This window comes from Felis catus, chromosome A2 (assembly GCF_018350175.1).
Source record: "Felis catus isolate Fca126 chromosome A2, F.catus_Fca126_mat1.0, whole genome shotgun sequence".
NCBI classification, from domain to species: domain Eukaryota; kingdom Metazoa; phylum Chordata; class Mammalia; order Carnivora; family Felidae; genus Felis; species Felis catus.
In genome coordinates, this window is record NC_058369.1 from 10,827,683 (window position 1) to 10,843,547 (window position 15,865).

The window sequence follows — 15,865 nt, forward strand, 5'->3', positions numbered from 1 at the left end:
CAATGGCAGTTTATTTTACCACCTGGTGTCTCAGGAACCACACAAGTTTATTAGATAATTGCTCTGCCTCATCTGTTTCATTCACTGCCCCCCTCCCCCCGACTCTCTGCCTCGCTGTCTGTTGAACAGACTGTTTTATGTTTGTGTGAATCACAGCAGAAACTTACCATTCCAATATGGAGCCTCAAATTCATTTGTCCATGGGAGGCTTAAGAACTGGCATTTCTGGGAACCATTTCTATACTTTGCGGGGAAAAGATGGCTGATCTGGCCTCCTTGGGTTGTGTCCATTCCCAGCATAACTGGGATGGTGAGTCTGTGAAGACAGGGAAATGCACATCCCAGGAGGCCATGGTGTCTTGTGACTGGTGAAGGGTGAGCAGTCCTCAAAAAAGTTAGAGGGGGAGGGAGCCAAACCAGAAGAGACTCTTAAAAACAGAACAAATTGTGGGTTGATGGGGGGAGGGAGGAGGGCGAGGCTGAGTGATGGGTATTGAGCACTGTGGGGATGAGCACTGGGTGTTGTATGGAAACCAATTTGACAATGAATTTCATATTTAAAAAAAAGGGGGGTCAGGACTCTGAAATCCCAAGATGATGCAATACAGGGGCCAGAACTCAGTCAAGAGAAGGCACCACGAAGGGGATCTGTGGCAACTCGTGGGATGCCTTGAGACCATGATGTATACAGAGGGAGACGTAGCGTGGGCAAGGACGGCCCTGTGCCTTGAGATGACAGTTGTAGCAGAGAGGCCACTTCACTCCTCACATGTGTGAAAGCGTCTGTCATCAGTCTCCATCAGGCTCATTGCCCTTGTAGCACTGGCTTTGCTCTTTGCCTTGAACTTTTGAAACAATACTTTCCTTGGGGCCTTTGTACTGCCCCTTCCCTCTGCCAGGTAAAGGCTTCCCACATAATCCTTTCTGTCTTATATGAGTTCTGTTTTCCAACGTCACCTCGTTTGCAGAATTTGCCTAAATACCCACTAAAATAGAATGCCCTATTTGCTCCCTCCTTTATTCCTGCTTTTCTTTTCTTCACAGCAGCCCTCACCATCTGAAAAGTTACAGAATTCTCTTGTTTGCTTATATACTTTTTCTCCATGTTTCTAGGGATTTTCGTTCTTCACCACACCATATACTCATTGCCTGAAACATGGTCAGCACTCAATTTATATTCTGAATACTTGAAGAATTTCTCAGTGAAATTATAAAATACGTTGTTACTTACAGAAGAAGATTTTTGACAAAAAAAAACCCCTACATCAATGTGGCAGAAGGAATCCCTTAATGGGGGCCATATCTATACACAACATATTTAAACGAGTATCTGGGGGCGCCTGGGTGGTTCAGGCTTAGAAGCGTCCAACTCTTGATTTTGGCTCAGGTCTCCACCGTAAGCTAACATTTTGGAGATCCAAGGGATCTAATCCAGACTGATTGGTTAGTCCTAGATTTTGGGGAAATGTTAAAATCAGGGTTGGGATTAGGTGCTGGGATATTTGAACTCTGGGAGGGACAGAACTCACAAGGTAGGAGTAATGAACACAGGGGTCACGCAGTTATAACCTGGTCTATTGGGAACACAGAATCTCCAGGAAATCTTTCTTTGTGTCCAGACCAGTGTCCCCCAGGGAAATCATGTGCTGTAGGTTAGACAAGCAGGAGGGAAACATGTCTCATGAACAGACAAAGGAAACTATAAATGTCTCCTCTGTGCAGTCCCTCCCCCTGTGCCACCGGGGGCGATGGGACCTGATTGTTGTTTCTAGAGTCCGAAGCTTGGCTGGATGACTCATGCTAGCCTCCTTCCCACCATCTTCCGCAGGGAGAGGGTTTAGTTGCCACCGATAACCATCCAGGAGGAATTCAGACAGCCACATGGACCCCTCTCCCTCAGAGCTCCCAGCCACGTGATTCCAGGTGCCCAGCAGGTCCAGCAGGAAAGGGTCAGAGAGAATCAATGCCAGGTGCACTTACTTGAGGTCACCTCACAGCCACCAGCCTAGCCCAGAACTGGAGATCTCTATGGTCATGTGCTTGGCTGACCATGCCTTCCTGAAAAACCACAGTAGACAAGGTCAGAGAAGGTCCTGTTCCTCTGGTACTTGCCTTATATGGCAGAGTCATAGTAGAATGAATTAAGTGTGTGGTGTAAGAGCCTCAGGCAGAAATCTTATGAAGACGGTGATTCAGAGCCTAGACTGACTGTCACGGTGTGTGCAGAATTCTGTAGAGCAAGGTCTGAACAAACCTTTGGGTGTTGTGCAAACCGGAAACAGGACCAGAGTGTGCCCACTACCCTTGCCAAGAAAGAGGTCACAATGCAAAGGCCAGGAAAAACAAAAGATGCCACATCTGAAAAGTGAAAGGGACTTATCCACCTTCTCCAAGATCACAGGACATCCAATGGGTCAAAGAAATATGAACCAGACACAGAAAAAAAAACCAAGTCTCCTACTGCATCATTATAACCTGCCCAACTTTTGCTGTGCTTTGCATATTTCCTGTGCCAAAGGGTTGATTTATTCCCTTAGCACACTTTTCTCTTGGAGCATTCAGTCTGTAAGGCAATCCACATGCTGAACAACCCACTAATTTCGTCTTCTGACCACATTTAATTTTGCTCCTTATTATTTTTGCTGGGCATCAAGGAGGTAACAAGACTTGGAATGTTGTCAGACCTAGGGATGCTCTTTCTTCTTCACGGCCCCTCAGGTTTCAGTGACCATATGAACCATGAAATCTTTTGTGCCACTTCAATTTCATTTCACTCTCTTGCCTCTCTCTCTCTGTGTGTGTGTGTGTGTGTGTGTTCTGTGTGTGTGTGTGTGTGTGTGTGTGTGTGTGTTTCTCTGATTTTGAGCAGACAGTTTGTTTTTCTTTAAATGCAGGACAGAAAATAAGCATGCCAGTCTGACCTGTCAATTGTATTTGTCCATAAGAAGCTCCATCATTGGAATTCAGGTACCATTTTTACATCATTTGTGAGGAATGATAATGGATCTGGCCACATTGGTTTATAGCCACTCTGAGCTTAATTATTGGGGCTGGAGGTGAGAACTCATTGAAGAACACAGCTCAAGGAGTGATGATTTGGTGTGTGTGTGTGTGTGTGTGTGTGTCTTGTCTTGTGGAGGGAGATCCGTTTCCAGAGCAGGGGTGCCTTAGCTAATATATTCTAAGTTGACTCTAATAATACAGAAGCCAGCACTCAATCAGCACAGGGTACTCAGGAGGGCTCCTTGTCAATTTACAGGAGGCTTTGCAGATAGATTCAAAAATATAAGCAGTATGTAGTGTGGGTGAGTGACTCCTTTCCCTCTAAGGGGAACCAGCAATGAGGCCACCCATTTCTTTGAAGTTGCCTGACACCATCTCTGATTTCTCTCCTGTTTACTCCTCTTCACACAACGCTTCCTATTTTGGACCCCAATAGCTCCAAGTAGTATGATCCTCAGGGTCTTAGCAGAGGCCATTCCCTCAGCCAGCACACACTTCCCCAGAAATGCTTGCAGATCCTGCCCTCCTTTCCCTGAAGTCTCTGTTCAAATGTCACCTGTCACGGGTCTTGACCAAATACCAATTACACAACGACACTCGTATCCACGTTCTCCTTTATATCTACTTTTGTTCTCTTCATAGCACGTTGACACCCTCTAATGTCTTATTAGTATTTTTATTTGTTTCTATTCATTCTCCGTCATTGGATGATACTTGCGTTTGGTTTTTCAGTATCCCATACTCATTGCCTACACAATGCCTGGAATATGTTTGACAATCAGCACATATTCCTCCAATGCAGGAAAGATAGTCTTAGTAAAACAGTAAAATGCATGACCTCTGCTGGGGAGTGTGGAGCATGAGACCAAAACACCTAATCTGAGGTGAAACAGGAGGGAATCTCTTCAAAAAGACAATCCTTTGGGGACAAAAGGGACAAGATACTGAAATGAACTTCTTGACTGCACAATATAAATGGTAGCATTTCAACTATGTGGGTAAACTGTTGATGTGAAAATTAATGATGTCCTTTGCCTCTTTCTGGGGGTCAGTGCAACCTCATGGAACCAGGAAATATTACACGGATATCAAAATTTCTTCTCCTGGGATTTTCAGTGAGACCAGAACTGCAGCCCCTCATATTTGGACTTTTCCTCTCCATGTACCTGATCACTGTGTTTGGCAACCTGCTCATCATCCTGGCCGTCAGCTCTGACTCCCGCCTCCACACCCCCATGTACTTCTTCCTGGCCAACCTGTCCTTTGTAGACATCTGCTTCACCTCCACCACAGTCCCGAAGATGCTGGTGAACATCCAGACCCAGAGCAACATCATAACCCATGAGGACTGCATCACACAAATGAACTTCTTCATAATCTTTTCAGGGTTGGACATCTATCTCCTGGCTGTGATGGCCTATGACCGGTTTGTGGCCATCTGTCACCCCCTGCACTATAAGGTCATCATGAACCCCCGGCTCTGTGGGCTGCTGGTCCTGGTGTCCTGGATCACAAGTATCCTGCATTCCTTGTTACAAACTTCAATGGTGTTGCAGCTGTCCTTCTGTACAGAGGTAGAAATCCCCCACTTTTTCTGTGAACTCAATCAGTTGATCCAACTTGCCTGTTCTGACACCTTTCTTAATAACTTGGTGATGTACCTTGCAGCTATGCTGCTGGCTGGAGGTCCCCTTGCTGGGATCCTTTACTCTTATTCTAAGATAGTTTCCACCATAATTGGAATCTCATCAGCTCAGGGAAAGTATAAAGCGTTTTCCACCTGTGTATCTCATCTTTTAGTTGTATCTTTATTTTTTTGTACGAGCCTAGGTGTGTACCTCAGCTCTGCTGCCACCCAGAGCTCCCACTCAAGTGCCACAGCCTCGGTGATGTACACGGTGGTCACGCCCATGCTGAACCCCTTCATCTACAGCCTGAGGAACAAAGACCTAAAGGTGGTTCTTAAAAGAATCATTGGGATTTCATTGACGTGAGGGCCAATCATATTAGGGCTGAAGACGTGCCCATGATTGCAGGGCTCAAAGCTTCAAAGTCAGGGATTAGTTATTCTTTGATTAGACTGTGGAAGTGAAATCCGCTCCTTCTATTTATGTGCTGGAATTTCCATCTTTTTTTATGTCAACTTCTCTATACATTTAAGTAAATCACTTTATTAAGCTTCTGCTGTTTCTGATATACAGACCGTTTCCCCTTTGTCTATTTTCATATGTCACCAATGTTTTCCTCAACCTTGGATCATGAATGCCTGGAAATTCCTATATCTCACATGGGAGTAGTTGGATTTCTTAAAATTAATTTCATTTCAAGTGACTTATACCATGCCGGGTAAATTTCCCCTCGATTTCCTGAGATCATTATCATGAATCATACTCTTCTTATGAAAGAAAGCTACACTTGATCAGGAAGCCATTTCCATAATTGTATTGCCAAGGAGAATACAAAACCACAGTTTCCACCTTGAGTCTACCAGTCTTTTTCCTTCACTTCATTTAATACTCTTCCTGATGATGTGGAATCTAACATTGTTCCATTTAAACCTCGGGCTATTGACACCAATGCTTTGTCAGGAAAGCCCGAGCACTCACCTGCACCCGGGGTATTTTTGGACATTCCCACAGACCTTTCCTTGACCAGGCCTATGCTGTGACTGCACAGGTCCCTGGGTTCTTATTGTGATCACAAGACACACACCAGCAACACCTATCAGAGAACTCTAAAAACGGAAATGTATTATTCACATAAGCTGGAGGGCACAGGGATGCCCAAGGGCCATTTCTGGATGTCTCAGAGGGGGAGAGAGAGATGGAGAGGGAGACAGAGAGTGCTGCTGAAGGACCTGGGTCTAAAGAGATACTTTATGGCTGAGGGTAGCTGAGCCATATGTTCATTTAAATAATAAACAATATGTTTATTTCGCATGGTTGTCTTTGAATTCGATGCCCCAGAAATCTAAAGCTCAATTTCACTTATGCTAAACATGCTATTGTGCTCTATAACCGGTCTCCTGGTTTTATTCTGTTATTTAGTTCGGGGTCCAGAAAGCCTCCCATAGCCACTGGCAAACCTGATTAGCAAATATTCATCTCCCAGTGGAGTGTACTTAGAAAGACAAATTTGAATAAATAGATCAACCTGATGTTCTTAGTATCGGCATGACCATAAGTATGAGGAGGCAAAATTTCGAAACACTCATTTTGCTACACAAAAAACATTTCTCTCTTTTTTTTAATGTCCCAGTACACGCTACGCACCTCTTTATTAAAGCACGGAAGATGGTGGTGTTCACAACTGAGGGGGTTTATTCATTGAGGTGCAGGATTGCTGAGTGCCTTCTAGCTTTTATCAGTGAATTATCTTCCCATTTCTGCTAGAAAACTTCTCGTGCTAGCTGCTAATATGACTCTTTCCGTTGTTACACAAAATAACTTCCTTTTCCTAATATTAGTCACAAATGCCGAGAGATGGTGAATGAACACTACCAGTATCATCCATTTCGTACCTCTTTCCTGCCCTGAAATCTCTTCCGCCTGCATGACCAGAGGATGCTTCACCCGAGAGCTGGATGTCCTGCTGGGGTGTGGCTCAGGGTCCCCAGTTCTTCTGCACAAACGTGCATGTCCTTCAAACTCTCCCTGTTACCCAGAAGGGAGCCCTCACGTGGTCACTTGTTCATCAAGTCATGGGAAATACACTTGAATCACTGAATGGTCATGAGTGCCCTCCTCAATTGTCAAATCATATGACACTAGTAAAAGGTAGAACGTGTTCAAATTAGTTCAGGTCGGTTGCTCGGATGATTGTGTCAGTCAGCTCTTGCTGTATAACATTCTTTCCTTGTCACGTGGGATGTTAAAATGATGTGGGATCGCCGAGGACAAAGGTCACAAAAGAATCCTTGAGTTGTTTCACCGTGCAAAAAAATGTGCTCTCATAGCAAGGCGGCAGGACTCATGGCCAGAGAGCGCTGCACTGGGATTGTGGAAAGTGAGTGATTATATACTTTTAAGTTCGTGGAGGGAGGGAAGGGTAGAGATAACATAAACGTCGAAGGAATTTCCGTATGCTGAAAGTGACCTTGGAGGTCTGGCTCCTGTCGAGAATAATGGTGCTTTTAGTCTCCAACAAAACATCAGCATCAGAGTAGCCGTGAGTTCCTGGAGAATGTCATTCCCTGCATTTCTTGGGGATTTATCAGTGAGCTACAGTTGTTGGGAATCTGACTTCGAGCAACATTTCTCATGCTTTTTGTTCTCTTCGTCAATAATACCTTTACAATCAAACGGCATTGTATCGGGAAACTTTTCTGACCTCTGCTGGGCTCCTCACGGGTCTGTGGTCAGGACTGAATCCCTACCTGGTATTTCTAGGGCCCATCCATGACGTTGTGTCTGTGGCTGTCATGCTGTTCTGTTTCAGCCGGATTCTTGGTCTTATTTCTACATTTCGATTTGTAGGATAGTCTTCTATTTACAAATTACGCACGCTTATGTGTATTCTTTGAGTTGCATCTCACTGCGCCTACATCCGTACATAAACTTGCTTTCCTTCCGTTACAAGAGCTATCTCCACACCTGTAATGGAGAGTCAGCTAACTGTGCTCCAAATCCTCCTCTGAGCCCTGCTCCATAGATATGTCCCCAATTAAATCATTGAAGTATAATTATACACAATACACCGCGTATTGAAAGGGTACAATTTGGTACGTTAAAGGAGCTACACAAGAATGTAGAGCACATGGGGTGCCTGCGTGGCCCAGTCTCTTAAGCGTCTGACTCCAGCTCAGGTGCATGGGTTCGAGCCCCCCACCGGGCTCTGTGCTGACAGCTAGAGCCTGGAGCCTACTTCGGATCGTGTGTTTCCCTCTCTGTCAACCCTCCCCTGCTCATACTCTGTCTCTCTCTCTCTCCTCAAAAATAATTAAATGTTTAAAAATTTTACAAAAAAAGATAATGAAAAGCACATAGTGCAAGTTTCCATCTGTGTATAATTTAAGGGTCTACATAAGCTTTAATTGCTTTCTCAGGTAATTGTTAAAAATTCAAGCTCCCCGAGCCTCTCTTTCCTTATTTCTGTAGGCAGTGCGGACGCTAAACGTTAATTCCTATGAATCTTGTAAGGAAAAAAATTAAATGCATTTTTACTCAAAGAAAACATTCAAGTGTAATGGTTGTGTCTTGTGTGTGTGTGTGTGTGTGTGTATACATTTTTCTTTCAAATAATCACACTCCCCATACATGTACACACACAGATGATTTATGATTTCATCTTTTATGTTGCAAGGAGACTTGAGAGACAGTTGGACAGGAAAGCACTGAAAAGAATGAATGGTTGTAGCAACAAAAAATAAAGGGAAACTAAATAAAGAACATATGTAAAAGGAAGTGGTAATAGACACAAAATTTTAATTTATCACATGTTACCATAATTCTGATCATGAGTTCCTTTCTTGTGTCACTGTCTCAAAGGATTCATGGTCAGACCACACTCACATTGATGCCCCACAGAAATCACTGTATCAGGTAAAGGGGCAAAATGTTTCAAAATCTATTTCATTTTATTTCTATTAATGTGGTTTCTTTACGTGTCAATTGCCCTTACCCAAGGGAGGCTGATAAATGAATTGAGAGTCTTAAACTCAGTTCCCTCAAATCATTTTATTGACTCTGTCCCTATGAGATTCTTACTGCTGCTGTAAAATGTCCCCATTTTAGCTGCTTAAAATGAACAAATACACACTCTTACAATTCTGGAGTCAGAAGCTTGGAAGGAGTCTCATCAGGTTAGCAGCAAGATGTCTTCAGGGTTGAGTTCCTACTGGAGGCTCAGGGGAGAATCTGTTTCCTTTCCATTTCCAGTCTCTGTCACTGGTCACCTGCAGTTCTTGGTTCATGGCTCTTCCTCCACCTTCAGAGCCAGCAGGGTAGGTTTTCAAAGTCTCTCTAGCACCAACTCTTTTGTCTCCCTCCTCAACATTTGAAGGACTGTCGTGATTGCCTTTGTCCCACCTGGACAATCACAGCTCTTTTCCTCTCAATGGCAGCTGATCAGCTGCTCTGATCAATCTGTTACCTTAATCCTTCTTTGCTATAAAAATACATGCTATAAAAATACATGCTAAAAAAAACATGTTGTAGATACTAGGGATTAGGATGTGAACATATTTGGGGGGGCCTTATTTTGCCCACTACAAAGCCTTTTTCATAAGTGTATTATTTTGGTCACTTATAAAATCAATAAGCACAGAATTGACACAGCCTGAAGAAGGAGTGAATACACGATCCTTTCACAATTACAGGCACGCAAGGACAATATTTGGTGCAGAACCCTTAACACTACCTACACCTATCTCTAACACAGGATCATCTTCTTGCTAATCAAACAGTGGTCCACAGACCCGGATCTGCACTTCAACATCACTCAGGAGCCTGGAGAAATGCAGAATCTCTGGGCCACCCAGGACGTGAGATAAGGTTTTGCATTTGTAGTGGGATCCGTGTGGATTCACGGGCACAGTGAAGTTGGAGACATGCTGGTCTAGCTGGATTTCTCACCGTTTATGGTGGACATTTGTGGCAGGATAACAGTATTTTGGGGGTGCTTTCCTGGGGATTGTAGGTATTTGGCAGCTTCCCTTCAGACTTTGACTGACGTCCCAGGGGAAAATTCATTTCTGGCTGAGAACCACGACCCCAAGTTTGAGAACCGGAAGCATCCTGACAGAATCAATCTCAAGGGACACCACATACTCAGATATTAAATTTGGACAGATGACTAGACATCACCAAGCACCATTTATACAATGTAGAATGGAGTTCATAAATGTACTTCCTTGGGGATAAGATGTTTATAAAGATCGAATCAAAACTCCCTATGAGATGTTAAGCTCACATTGTAGTACACAAAAGGATCTAAATACATCTTGTTCTACTTAACAAGCATTTTGTAACAGTGAACCAAATGGCAGCTTTTAACTTGTGATAAAGTAGGTGATGGCAAAAGTGTCTTGACGCCAATGTGGTTAGTGCCCAAGGTTTATTATCAGAAGAAGTCAATTTTCCACCTTATTAAAAAGAAGAATAGATACTGGGTTGCCTGGGTGGCTCCAATGGTTGAGATTATGTTGTGAGCCAAAATCAAGTCAGGTGTTTAACAGACTGAGCCACCCAGGAGACGCATATTTATTCATTTTAAACACAAACTCATTTCTAATCTCTTATTTTATGTTGAAAGGAAACTTGAGGGAAAGTTGCAGAATAAATGTTTGAATTAACATGCATTTAAAAGAATGCGTACATGTAGACAAAAAGATATAAAGTAAATGAGAGACACACATTCAAATGATGACTTACTTTTCCTGTTGTAATGTCTCAAAGACATCAAAATCTGAAGTACGTTTGAATTTATGCATTGAGAAATTCTTTACCAGTTCAAGAGGATTAATAACTCCAAATTGATTCTACATTTCTTCTTTTACTTGAAGATGGGATTACAACACAAAATGCCTTTACCCAGGGGAAGTTAAATGGATGAATGAAGAAGCTTAATCTCAGGGTCTTAACAAAACTTAATTGGGAAAATTGTATTAAAGTCCTAATGCTAATATAAAATGACTACATTAGTGTTCTAAAACATTTATGCTGGATGCATGGATGGTTCAATTAAGCATCTGATTTTGCTCAGCCGTGATCTCAGGGCTCATGATCTTGAGCCCCATGTCAGGTGAGCCCCACTTCTCTCTCCCACCTCTCTCTCTCTCTCTCTGCCCCTCATGGGATTCTCTCTTTGCCCTTTGCTCACTTGTGCCTTTTCTCTCTATTTCAAAAATATATTAAATTAAATTAAATTAATATAAAAATAAACACATTATGTTCTTATAATTCTGTGAATCAGAAGCTGAAGTAGCTCTCATTGGGCTAATACGAAGATGTTTGCAAGGCTTGGTTCCTTCCAGAGACTACAGGGAAGAATCTGTTTACTTTTCTATTCCAAGCTTTTCCAAGCAAAAAGTATCTATAAAAATAGATCTACCCTATGACCCAGGAATAACACTGCTAGGAATTTACCCAAGGGATCCGGGAGTGCTGATGCATAGAGGCACTTGTACCCCAATGTTTATAGCAGCACTCTCAACAATAGCCAAATGTTGGAAAGAACCTAAATGTCCATCAACTGACGAATGGATAAAGAAATTGTGGTTCATACACACGATGGAATACTACGTGGCAATGAGAAAGAATGAAATCTGGCCTTTTGTAGCAACGTGGATGGAAGTGGAGAGTGTGATGCTAAGTGAAACAAGTCATACAGAGAAAGACAGATACCTTATGTTTTCACTCTTATGTGGATCCCGAGAAACTTAACAGAAGACCAGGGGGGAGGAGAAGAAAAAAAAATTTAGAGAGGGAGGGAGCCAAATCATAAGAGACTCTAAAAAAACTGAGAACAAACTGAGGGTTGATGGGGGGTGGGAGGGAGGGAGGGTGGGTGATGGGTATTGATGAGGGCACCTGTTGGGATGAGCCCTGGGTGTTGTATGGAAACCCATTTGGCAATAAATTTCATATTTAAAAAAAAGTATCTAAACATATGCCATACAACTAACAAAAGCCTCACAAAGAGGGGCTAAAGAGCAGCTCTTAACTTGTGACATAGTATGCAATTCCTAAATGTTTGGCAAATGTGTCATGAAGCTGAGGTATGTAGTGCTTGGGGTTTATATCAAGGAACTTAGTTGCCCTCCTTGTTTAAAAGGAAAACAGGAATGTTCTATAGATGGCAGGGCTGTGTCTCCACCACAAGAGGTACATGGTCTAATATATATTCCAAGGTGACTTTTGTAACACAGAGGTCACAACTCAATCAGCACGTGGTATTTTGGAGGTCCAAGGAGTGTAATCCAGACAGATTGCTGGTCCTAGACTTTGGGGAATGCTGAAACCAGGCTTGGGGTAAGGTGCTGGGAGGTCTGTACTCTGGGAGCAGCGGTGTGCACAAGGAAGGATTAATCAACCCTGGATATGCGTGGTTATAACCTGGTCTATTGGGAACACAATCTCCAGGAAAACTCTCCCTTGTGTGCACACCAGTGTCCCCCAGGAAATCATGTGCTGTAGGTCAGAGGAGTGGGAGGGAAACGTGCCCTCTCAACAGAAGAGGAAACTGTAAGTATCTCCTGTGTGAAGTCCCTCTGCTTGTACCACCTGATGGGACCTGGTTGCTGCTTCTGGAGTCTGAAGCTTGGCTGGGAGACTCACGCTAGCCTCCTTCCTGCTGTCTTGGGTGGGGACAGAGTTTAGCCGCCACCAATAACCAACCATCCAGGGGAAACTCAGACTGCCGCATGGGCACCTCTCCCTCAGAGCTCCCATCCAGGTGAGACTGGTGATTGTATTTATTCTTGGGAAGCTTATTCATTGAAATTCAGGTACCATTTTAGATTGTTTAGGGGAATGATAATGGATCTGGGTATCTTGAGTTAGAGCCACTCCGAGCTTAATTGTTGGGGTGAGGGTTGAGAACTCATGGAAAGAACACAGCCCAGAGAGCAATGATTTGGGGTGTGTGTGTGTGTGTGTGTGTGCACCTTGTGGAATGGGATACGTACACAGAGCAGAGGTATATGGTCTAATATATTCCAAGATGACTCTTGTAAGACAGAGGCCAGAAATCAACACATGGTGTTCAGTAGGGGCTCTATGTCAATTTAACGTTTATTTATTTTTGAGACAGAGAGAGACAGAGCATGAATGGAGGAGGGGCAGAGACACAGGGAGACACAGAATCGGAAACAGGCTCCAGGCTCTGAGCCATCAGCCTAGAGCCTGACGCGGGGCTCAAACTCACGGACCGCGAGATCGTGACCTGAGCTGAAGTCGGACGCTTAACCGACCTGCGCCACCCAGGCACCCTGTCTATGTCAATTTAAAGGATGCCTTTGCAAGTAGATTCTAAAATACAAGAAATATATAGCGTGGGTGAGGGACTCCTTTCTCTTGAAGGGGAACCAGCAACGAGGCCACCTATTTCTTTGAAATTGCCTGACACCAACTCTGATATCTCTCCTGGTAATTCTCCATTCCCAAACATGCTTCCTGTTTTGGACCCAAATAGCTCGAAGTAGGATCATCCTCGGGGCCTTAGCAGAGGCCATTCCCTCGGCCAGCATACACTTCCCCAGACAGGCTCTGGGCTCCTGCCTTCCTTTCCTTGAGGTCTCTGTTCTAAGGTCACCTGTTCACCACACTCTGCTTTACACTGACCCTGGTTTCCTCAAAGTTCTTAACACCCTCTGATGTCTTATGATTATTTTTATTTGTGTCTAATCACTCTCCATCATTAGATTATAGTGGCTTTTGGTTTTCAGTATCCCGTACTCATGGCCTAGACAATGCCTGGAACATATCTGACACTCAGTACATACTCCTCCAATGCAGGAAAGATATTCTTAGTAAAAGAGTAAAATGCACGACCTCTGTTGGGGAATGCGGAGAATGAGACCAAAATGCCTAATCAGAGATGTAATGAGAGGGAATCCTTTCAAGGGGACAATCCATACACAAGACAATGAAATTAACTTCTTGACTGCACAATATAAATTGGACCCTTTCAACTATGTGAGTCATGCCTTCAGGTGAAAATTGATGATATCTCTTTCCTCTTTCCGGGGGCCAGTTCAACCTCATGGAACCAGGAAATGATACACGACTATTAGAATTTCTGCTTCTGGGATTTTCAGAGGGACCAGAACTTCAGCCCCTCATATTTGGGCTTTTCCTCTCCATGTACCTGATCACTGTGTTTGGGAACCTGCTCATCCTCCTGGCCGTCAGCTCTGACTCCCACCTCCACACCCCCATGTACTTCTTCCTGGCCAACCTGTCCTTTGTAGACATCTGCATCACCTCCACAATCATCCCGAAGATGCTGGTGAACATCCAGACTCAGAGTAAAGTTATAACCTATGACGACTGCATCACACAGATGGACTTTTTCTTAATCTTTTCAGTGTTGGACATGTATCTCCTGACCATGATGGCCTATGACAGGTTTGTGGCCATCTGTCACCCCCTGCACTACACAGTCATCATGAGCCCTCGGCTCTGTGCACTGCTGGTCCTGGTGTCCTGGATCATGAGTGTCCTGCATTCCTTGTTACAAACCTTAATGGTGTTGCAGCTGTCCTTCTGTACAGAGGTAGAAATCCCCCACTTTTTTTGTGAACTCAATCAGATGACCCAACTGGCTTGTTCTGACACCTTTTTTAATAACTTGGTGATGTATCTTGCAGCTATGCTGCTAGGTGGTGGTCCCTTCATTGGGATCCTTTACTCTTACTCCAAGATAGCTTTCTGCATACAGAGAATCTCATCAGCTCAGGGGAAGTATAAAGCATTTTCCACCTGTGCAACTCACCTCTCCGTTGTCTCTCTATTTTATTGTACTGGCCTGGGAGTGTACCTCAGCTCTGCTGCTACCCAGGGCTCCCACTCGAGTGCCACAGCCTCGGTGATGTACACGGTGGTCACGCCCATGCTGAACCCCTTCATCTACAGCCTGAGGAACAGAGACATAAAGGAGGCTCTGAGGAGATTCTCTGGGATGGTAGCTATAAAAGTTCCAATTGTCCTGGGGTTGAAGAATTTCCCATGATTGCAGGCCTCATGGTCTTAAATGAATAAGTTGTGTGTGTGTGTGTGTGTGTGTGTGTTTAAAGCAAATTGTGGTTATAGAGAGTGCTTCTTTCATTTATTTCCTGGAATTTTTATTTTTTCAACCACTCAGTACAATTTACTTACTTATTTAAAAAACTTTTTTTTTTTACCTTTCTCTGATATGCAATCATTATTCCTTCATTTTCTTCCTTTATTTCTACCAATCACTGAGCATGGAATGTTTTTCCATTTCTTTTTGTCTTCTTCAATTTCCTTCGTAAACCTTCTATTCAGTGTACAGATCTTTTACCTTTATTTGTAAATTGATTCCCAACCTGTGATATGGAAAACTTAGGAATTTTCATTTATCTAATGGAACTGCTTGGATTTCTTAAGAATAATTTATTCCCAAATGACAAAAATTACCCCATTTAATATGTCCTTAGTTTTCCTAAAAGAATATTCATTTGTTACCACTCTGATGGAAAAAATTCAGTTTGATCAGTAGTTCATTTCTATTCTGTTTTATTCTATTCTATTCTATTCTAAATCTGATACCACAGTTTTTCACTTTGTGTCTGTCATTCTTTTGTATATCACTACAATAACTGCTCTTCCTGATGAACAGATAAGTGTGTTTTATGAGACCATCAGCTTTTTTCTCCGAATTAGGATCCCATCTTCTTCTCAGGCTCTATGTCCCCAGTGCTTACATTAGTCACTGCCAAAACTGATTATCAAAAACTTGTCTACCAGTGGAGTCTACACGGAAACAGAAATTCAAATAAGTAGAATGACTTAATACGGCTTTGGAGTCAAAGATGACCTTGACTATGATAAAGCAAATTTTAAACTCTCCTTTGTATTACTATGCTCTACATTTTTTCTCAAGCTGTACATCTCTCAATCAAGTATGGAATAGCAGTGGCTGTGTTTAAGGGGATTTATTCGCTGGGGTGAATGACTGGTTACTTATTGCCGTCAAAAGACTTATAAATAAAAACAATCAAATGGTCCTGAAAGAAATTAAAGAATACATAAATAAATGGGATGACCTCCTGTGCTCATGCTTGGAAGATTTTTTATTTAATTTTAGGATGGTTTTAAAAATGTTTTCCAAGGATACCCCATTTTTGTTATTATCAAATTATCATTGAATCTGTAGATCTTTGGGTAGTATTGCCATCTTA

At 43.0% G+C, this 15,865-nt stretch overlaps 2 protein-coding genes across 2 annotated transcripts; both read left to right on the plus strand.

The window, feature by feature from the left end:
• Positions 1-3,931: 3,931 nt before the first annotated feature.
• LOC101082381 (olfactory receptor 7A17-like) lies at positions 3,932-5,604 on the plus strand. The gene has a single exon (XM_019824930.3). The coding sequence runs from the start codon at positions 4,065-4,067 to the stop codon at positions 4,995-4,997; it is 933 nt and encodes a 310-aa protein (XP_019680489.1). The 5' UTR covers positions 3,932-4,064; the 3' UTR covers positions 4,998-5,604.
• A 7,782-nt stretch (positions 5,605-13,386) lies between these two features.
• Positions 13,387-14,673, plus strand: LOC101082634 (olfactory receptor-like protein OLF4). Its single transcript, XM_011290174.2, has one exon. It carries the CDS (start codon positions 13,705-13,707, stop codon positions 14,671-14,673), a length of 969 nt encoding a protein of 322 aa, XP_011288476.1. The 5' UTR covers positions 13,387-13,704.
• Positions 14,674-15,865: the final 1,192 nt, after the last annotated feature.